The sequence below is a fragment of the Coffea eugenioides genome, chromosome 4 (assembly GCF_003713205.1).
Source record: "Coffea eugenioides isolate CCC68of chromosome 4, Ceug_1.0, whole genome shotgun sequence".
In the NCBI taxonomy this organism is placed as follows: Eukaryota; Viridiplantae; Streptophyta; class Magnoliopsida; order Gentianales; family Rubiaceae; genus Coffea; species Coffea eugenioides.
In genome coordinates, this window is record NC_040038.1 from 12,628,911 (window position 1) to 12,637,309 (window position 8,399).

The 8,399-nt window shown below is 35.2% G+C and overlaps 1 protein-coding gene across 2 annotated transcripts; it reads right to left on the minus strand.

Annotated features, from left to right (window-relative positions):
• Nucleotides 1-4: 4 nt before the first annotated feature.
• LOC113767458 (serine/threonine protein phosphatase 2A 55 kDa regulatory subunit B beta isoform-like) lies at nt 5-7,864 on the minus strand. 2 transcript variants are annotated; one of them, XM_027311564.1, is made up of 14 exons: nt 7,647-7,864; nt 6,602-6,705; nt 6,366-6,473; nt 6,120-6,239; nt 4,618-4,800; nt 4,429-4,520; nt 3,973-4,091; nt 2,818-2,941; nt 2,594-2,717; nt 1,938-2,006; nt 976-1,067; nt 774-848; nt 609-685; nt 5-527 (listed from the first exon to the last, which is right to left on the minus strand). In XM_027311564.1, exons 1-14 carry the CDS (start codon nt 7,738-7,740, stop codon nt 388-390), a joined length of 1,521 nt encoding a protein of 506 aa, XP_027167365.1. In that variant the 5' UTR covers nt 7,741-7,864; the 3' UTR covers nt 5-387. The 2 variants fall into 2 exon arrangements, with proteins under 2 accessions (XP_027167365.1, XP_027167364.1); XM_027311563.1 differs by having other exon boundaries at nt 2,818-3,028.
• Between the last annotated feature and the right edge of the window lie 535 nt (nt 7,865-8,399).

Below are 8,399 nucleotides of genomic sequence, written 5' to 3' on the forward strand. Positions count from 1 at the left end.
ATCGTTGACATTCTTTGAAATGCTTTACTGAGTGTTTATCATATCGTGCACTAAGTTAAACTGGTTTGGTTGTACATCTTACAACAAATTTTTTTTGGAACTTTAAGTAAGCTGGAACATTCAATTCATCTCATCCACCGCCTACATTCTATCTTCAGCTGTTTCTGAAAACTGACTGCATCAATTTCTATGCTATTTGTGCAAGATCGATATGGTTGTTTGCTTGCCATTTTCTCTTGTTCAAAAGACCACGTACAGGGAAATAGAGGATGATTAGAAAAAGACAGGCAATGCACTTTTGCGGGCACAAAAAATGGGCAGAATGGAAAATTAAGTATGCACAGGACCTTGCCAGTTGCTGCAGATCAGTTGACACCCTTCAAATTATTACCACAAATAATGCATAAACAAACTGCTCCCAGCAGCACAAGCAATCAAATCTTTGTTGGGATGCCAAGCCAGATGCAGCAACTTAGCGTTCAAGTTACAATAGTACTCGTTATTTTCTGAATTTAGATTTTCTTGCCCTGCAGTTGCCAAGAAAAGCAATTAGGTGAAGGTGAGTGGAGACAAAGATTAACGGAGAGAGAGAGGGAGAGAGGGTCAACCATGTCGGGAAAATGCACGAGTCAGATTACTCAGAGATCTTCTACGAGCTCTCGTATTAGCGTGCATGAGTGGCTTCCTACATGACAAAAGGCAATAACAAAAATCAAACGTTTTCATGGTGGGGGCAAAATAAAACTCACACGAGGCATTAGAAGGAAAGATACCTATTTGGATTTTTGCTAGCTTCAAATGTGATATCTTCTACACCTCCTCCGTGAGAAAAAATATGCACTTGGTTGCTGAAGATAGCATAAAGCTTAATAAGAACATGCGCAACCAATACAAGAAAAAAGCAATAGGCTGATAACTGTTGAAAATAGAATCTTTGATGTCCACAGGCAGCAAGTCTTTGGGACAAGCACAAACCTATATGATCCAGTTGCAAACTGAAGTCCATCTCCTCTGAGACAGCAAGCAAATTTATCAAATATGGCGTCGTTGTTATACAGATCAGACAGCTGTGCAATGTGCAGCCGGATGTCAGCCAGTGGAAGTGAAATGAATTGCAAAAGAAACACTAATATCAGGTATAAAAATTGAGGCGACTCCATATAAAATCGTACTAGTTGTCTTGAGATTGTACTCATCCAAAAGCAAATGCCAAATTTGCAGAACAAAGATTCCCTTAATTTGAAAATGCTCCTAGAACCACCTGATTCTTCTTGTTATTTAGTTTTGGCACATTCATTCTGCCTATGAATTGTGGGTTCAACAAATTTTCACCTTAGACAAGTAAAATTTCCTGTTGAGCAAGGTCCTACAGGGGCTTTATTTTTTTGTTTTTTGTTTTTGGATCCCAACAGGGACTTGCCTACATTCATGGATCAACAAATTGTGTCTTTCCATGCTGTTGCAGTTTAAACATGATGCATTGGATCAGAACAGGCAAATTACATATTTGCTGGTTTTAACTGGTAAGATACCATGGAGAAGAGGAGTAGGTAATCCTAGCCGAATTACTAAGTTTGAGATTTGGTTCAGTAAGAACGACAAAGCCTTTTTCAGGTGGTAGTAAATAAGAAACTTGAAATCATATCACATGAAAAGATTAGCAGTTGAGAAGCTAAAAGACTTTCAGAAATTAATATGGCAACTTTGGAGGAGAGCTTAAGCCAGATAAGTGTGTTCAGTCCCATATGCAATGGGTTGAACCAACCAAAGAAGCTGACATTGTACGCAAAATTTCATCTCGCTGTTCTATCAGTATAATCATGCTGGGTTATCAAACAAAAGGTGTTCTAGAAATCAAGAGTTTATGAAATTTTATACAAAACCATCCAGGTAGCCCACCGTAAATCTATCCCCTGGCGAAAGGGAATGTTGCATACCTTGGGCCGAAGATGCTCATGAATCTTGTATGTTGCAACTGGAGAATTCTCCATATGTATATCCCACAGCTGAAAAGTATCAAGCTAAGATATTACGAAGCTAACCAAACTTCTTCTCTCTGTTCTTATTATCACTGTAATCACATGAAAAGAAAAACTACATTCACACAGACATGATGACATCAAGTAATATAAAAACATAATATAAAACATGATTAACATCTGGGAAGAGACTTCACTTCCAGTGGTTGTCATGGAAAAACTACTGGAAGGGAAGTATGAAATGTTAAAGATCCAAACTATGCTACTCTGTTCATGTTACAGGGACTAGGATGAGGTAACTTCATTCTCAAACTACAAAGATGAAAAGGTCTACTTGGTTGGAGGCTTAGCCATGTAAAAAGTTAAGAAAACTAGCAGCAAAAAAATCACCCGTTTTCTTGATAGTGGAAACAAATTTAAGATCTCAATTTTAACCATATAAATTTAAACAAAAAAAATCGCAATTTATCATTTGTTCCTGAAGCATCCATTCTCATTTCCAAGCTGTCATATAGGAGTAAGTTTTCTTCTCTTCTTTTTCTCGTAAGTTTCCACTTATCTCACTTTCTCTCCTGTCTCCTAAATTAGGCCTTTTGTCAGTTTAATTGACAGACCTTTAGGCTCATGTAATCACGACTTAAGATGTGTCTTCCATTAGATGCAAACTTCAAATCTGATATTGATGCAACGATCTCTGTAAAAAATGATTTGGACCCATTGGATGCTCCATCATGCAATCTGTAAAACAGATACTCGAGCTTTATATTTTGGAAGGAGATTGCAGATTTATGAAGCATTCTGAACTCAAAGAAATGAGATAGAGAAACAAAATGCTCACATCCTTGAACTTTGATCACATATCGCTGACTTTCTCATGTCTACTAGCCGGATATATCCCCTTGAACTACTGTAAGCGAGCAGATTACAGTGAAATGGATGGAATTCTGCTGATGTAATTACCTCTAGACAAAGGTCAGAAAATCCATCATGCTTTTGTTTTCCATTGGACAATGATGTAAGTAGGAAAGTAGCTAGATGGTATTGAAGTCCTTAGTTATTTCATCAAGGAACCAAGTTAGAAGACCACCTATAAATTCACATCCAGGATGATTTTTCTAATGACAGATAGGCAGGCAGAAAAATGAGCTAATGTACTTACATTGTGTTGCTTTTTTTCTTATAAGATCATTCTCTTGATAATGCTACATTCTGAATGTGAAAGACAACAACTTGGCATATGTCAATTTGTCAAAGAACATGTGTTTGTCATTACTTCAGACACATGGGATGCTCACGAGCTTTACCATAATTAAATTTTTTTTTCTATAGGTAAAATTGTAATTATATTACCAAAAAGAAGGCAAATAAGAAGCTCATATCAAGAAGTCTAAGAAGTCAAAACAGACAGAAAGTCCACCCATTGTCATGAGTAGAAGGTACGGATTAGTTACCCCCAAAAAATTGAAAACTGTCTCTGTAGTCTTCCATACAGAAATATTCTCTATGCCATCAAATGCTCATTTAGCTTTCATTTTACAGACTGACATCAAAGTCAGGGTTGCTACTCTAGTAATCTTGTCATCATGTGAATATTAATACCCGCTTGCAATTGTGATTTTACATCAGCTGAAAATGATTATGATTTTATCCATTACCCTAGCATATTTTGACAGATCCTTCCATCTTCTAGATTTTTAGCAGTCAGAATGGAGTTCCAGGCAGTAAACCAAGTAAAGAAGCAACTAATTTTTGTGCACTAAAGTTCCATACTACTGTAGAAGGAAATGAAAATCCACACCATTTCTCAGCGTGTGACACCAAGCCTTTTTACTTGAATAGTTTCTCCATTTCCATATTGGTTCCTTATAGTACAGCAATTTTAGAGCAGTTTAGAACATGAAGACAGTAAATTGATGTTACAAATATTACTTTTCTGAACTTTAGAAACATGAAAGGTGGTGCGAAAGCAGATAAGTTTATTACCAAAACATACCTGTAAGATCCTCCATATTAGGTGGCTTCATGTCAATAATATTGAAACACTGATCACTGATCTCAAGGTTCCACAGGTTTACCCTGAAGTCATCTGCAGATAGAAATGTCTCACCATCACTGTAGACATTAGAAAACCACTTTTAGTTTGGGTGTTCAACTATCCTTTCTAACAAGTTGTTTTCAAATTATAGTACACACTGCTTAAAAGCATAATAGTGATGTATTGCTTTCTGTCTTGCCTATTAAGACTGACAAGGATAGTCTAGTTTTTCAAGATTCTCTTTTGAAGAAGTACTAAATTATGCGGAACAACTAGATCAGGCAATAAAGTTTTTAGGAAAACCATGACATTTGCAAACCACAATGGAATCCACAAAACTTGCTTTCTTTTTAATTGAAAAAGACTTAAAAAAGAAAGTCAAAGCTCATAATTGAAATTTAGCCCAGAAGGTACCTATTGTTTGAGATAGAGTTGATATTGAAATCATGAGCATGAGCATATGCCTTTCTACATCTTGCTGGTGGACTATCTTCAAATTTTGGCACCTATTCAAATTACAGATTGGCATTAAACAGCTTTTAATGGAGGAAACAGGTGGAAGGTTATCTTAAATGAAGAACTTAAAAAGTCCATGATAAATACCTTGGTATGGCTGACACTAGAATATGCGCCATTGAAAGTTTTGTCTGCCCATTCTACACCATTAGAAAGGGGTGTTGTTTCTGGAATGCTAGAAAAACTCTTCTCAGCCAAAAGGGAATTTTCTGAAGCAACAAAAGGATCAAGATCCATTTCTTTAACTTTCTTGACTTTACTTTCCTTGACCTGGCTATGTACGAGACAAGTTGGAACACATGAAATAGAAGAATACTTACTCAAAAACACGGAAAAGCATAAGCTGGAGAAAAGAACTAGTTATTTGCATTTCAAATTATTTTTCTTCAGTGTGAACCAGAACCAAATTTATTTAGCAACAAAGTCATTTCATGCTCAGCTAGGTTCATCTAGTTGAAACAATATCCGAAACTTCCACCTGTAGTTAAAAATAAATAAATCAGGTAACCAGTAAGTGTTAGGATTATCCTCTTCAGTGAGTGAAAGTCTTGCTACATACAATATTTTCACCAATTCAGGTTATGAGGAGATTCAACTAGTTCCTCTACCTCGTCTGAGATGACATATTCTAAACTTTGGGTCCATATTTTCTACTCCAATTGAGCATTTTTCAGCGCTCAAGCAACTTTTGTTAACATAAAGGCATCGAGTATATATAGTCCCTCTTCACGGCTTTTCCTTTCTTAGTTTAAAGAGCGTATAGTACTTAAGAGGGGTTTCCTCTACTGTAATACTTTATTTCTTGATAAATGTAAAAGTTCTAATTTTTCTCAAAAAAAAAAAGGTATAGAAAAACACCCCTAGTGGGATGAGTCATTTGCCACAAGGTGAGTATAAGCTTCAAAATCTCAATATTGATTGCACTCTGGAATAAAACATCGAATTCTGGACATCATACTACTGTAAAACGAAAGTTGGTCAAAAATCCATAAGCTTATATAAGGCAAAAAAAAAAAAAAAATTTGAAGAGAGATTCATTGAACTGATGAAATTCTGATTATGCCTTTGTAAACATGCTGCATTTTTATAAGCAACTAATACTAATATTCAGCTGATTAGACACTTGAACCAAGAAACTCTGCTATATGCTCAGTGAATTTTCCAGCTTCCTGCTTCAGGCCAGCATTGCCTTTTCTTAGTGCTTTAATCATCAGGCATAAAAGCTTCATCCGCCCAGTATCTCTCACATGAGGAAGGTATAAATGAAAAAAGAAAAATTGGTTCTAGGGTTATCTTATCAAACCTAAAAATGCAAAATGTGGTTTTAATTAAATTAAAGAACCTGACAGCATGAATTGTTCAAGTAATAAGAACAGATTTTCAGATGCATCATACTTGTCTGCTGCTTCTAAAAGCATAATACAACTGTAACTTGTCCAACTGCAGTTCTAACTAGAGAACAGTAAAACAGATCCCAAAAAGACAAATCCTAATCCTGCCAAAGGCTCCATGGTGCATACTATACTAGTACTGAGTATTCACTAGTGAACTCCTTATACTAGGGGCAAGTATGACAAGAACATATTTACCTTCCATAGCTTTACAGTCCTATCATTTGTTGAAAGAATGAATAGTGATCCGTTAGGAGACATACACCATCTCACTTTTTTTATCTTCTCTTCAATTTCCAAGCTCTTCAGGTAATCAAACTGAAGGAAAGTTAAATAATCAAAATATAATTAGCCACGGTGATCAATAGAAATAACCTGAGAAGAGCAGTAGAAAGTGACAAAAGCGAAAAAAGAGGAAAATAATCATAGTTCCATGTAGCCTACCTCTGGTTCATGACTCTGGAACTCAGTCTTGTATTGATAGTTGGGAGGGTGCCTTATCATGAAATCATTTTGCTCTAGCTCATTTCGAGTAATGTACTCAAGTGAATCCTAACAAGATATAGATCTTTCAGATGACAATTTAACAAATATGAGTATACCAGATTTAATCAATTCTTTTTGCTGAGATAAGAATGAAGATTTAAAAGTCAATTCTAACCAGTGTATTTGATACTCACATCTTTAGGGGTCCTCTTTTCAAAAATTACAACACGCCCACCATGATCTCCAATAGCAACATAATCACCACCTTTTTCGAACTCAATTGCAGAAATGATATCAGCTACAGAGAAAAACCACATTCATTATGTTATCAATTGAAATGGATAAGGCTTGTGAGAAGACATTTACATTTTGCTTAACAGAAAGACTTCTAGTGATGTACATAAAGATCAAAACTGACAACAGAATGCTCATACGGCTCCAAGAGGCTAGATGTAGCCAGCCTTTATTCCTAGGCCACTCTTATGCACATAGTACAGAATAGAGAGATTATCATAGAGCAAATACTGTCTTCTTTGCTCTGAACTTCTCCTTTTACTTGCTCATGTAGACAAAAGATTGCTTCCATTCCTATATTCAAGGATATACTACCTATTTCGGAATTCTCAAATTTGAAAAGTAGCTAATAATCTGTAATACATAAAAGAAAAGTACAAAATAAGAGCAATAGCCCACATCTTTCTCATTTCCAGTCCATTCAAGAATACTACAATACTTTTTAACTCTGACCTACCAAAAAGTATAATATTGTGCTGGAGTCAAACAGTACGATACAAAACAATGTAGACAGGTAATGCTTTAACTGTGCTTGTGATCCTTTGCATTTCAAACTCCAATTAGACAACAAGCTTTACCCTACCCTAAAGTTCCACCAAGGATTCAACTTCTACCCATATAATCACAGTTCACAATAAAATCACATATATGCAGAAAAACACTGCACCTAATAGCTGAATTATACACTAAAAATGGCACTGCAAGCTACAATGTAAACTTTTTGCAATATTTATAGGGTTTAATAAGAATTTGGAACAAATTGAATGCTAGTGTAACATCAGAAACCAAATACTCACATAATTAGTACAAATAAGTACAAAGGGCCATCACAGCAATGGTTGTTTATTGGGTATAATCTAAAATTAGTCCAAAAGCAGAAAAAAAAGGTTAAAAAAAAACATAAATCATAATCATGGAACAATTTGAAGATAGTTAGAAAATTACTTTGCTGGACATCTTCACCCGGAGCTGGTTCCCCAAAGACCTGAGAGAACTTCCATTCAGTGGTATGAGGAGTTGAAATCGAGCTCAAAGTCATGTGGGTTTTCTCTGAATTCTAGCAATTTCAACGCTGGAGAGTCCTTTATGAAATATTGTACTGAAGCAGAATCAAGAATGAGTTGTAGAGAGTTTCGAGGTATTGTCTTTTCTTCGGAGTTGAGGCTGAGCTGAGGATTTGGAATTTTGTTATCCACTCATTTCTGGGTTTTATTTTATTTTTTTCCCGGGAAACATTTTCCAGATGCTAGGAAACTGGGCTAATTCCTTTTATTATTGGCCAAAAAATAAAAAATCGAAAGAATGTTGTTCTAATATGAAAAATTTTTACATAAAAATTTTTTGAAATTTTTGATATATTGTATGGATGGGATATTTTTTAAATTATTATATATTACTGTAATATTGTATTTGAAAATTTTGTTTTTGAAAAAATGGCCAATCCAAACAGAGCAATATGGATAGTCAATCCAGTAGAAAAGAAAATTTTTTTTTTTCAAATGATGGCAGTCAGTTCGGTAGCAAAAAAATTTTTTTTTTTAAAAAATGTTGGGCAGCCGGGCTTACAAGCTGTAATTTTTTTAAAAAAAAATGTGATAAAGAAATGCAAGGCAACGTCTTGACAATAAAATCATTCTCTAATACATTTACACCATCAATTCTGTACTGTTAATAGAGGGCTAAAATTAGTGAAATAGG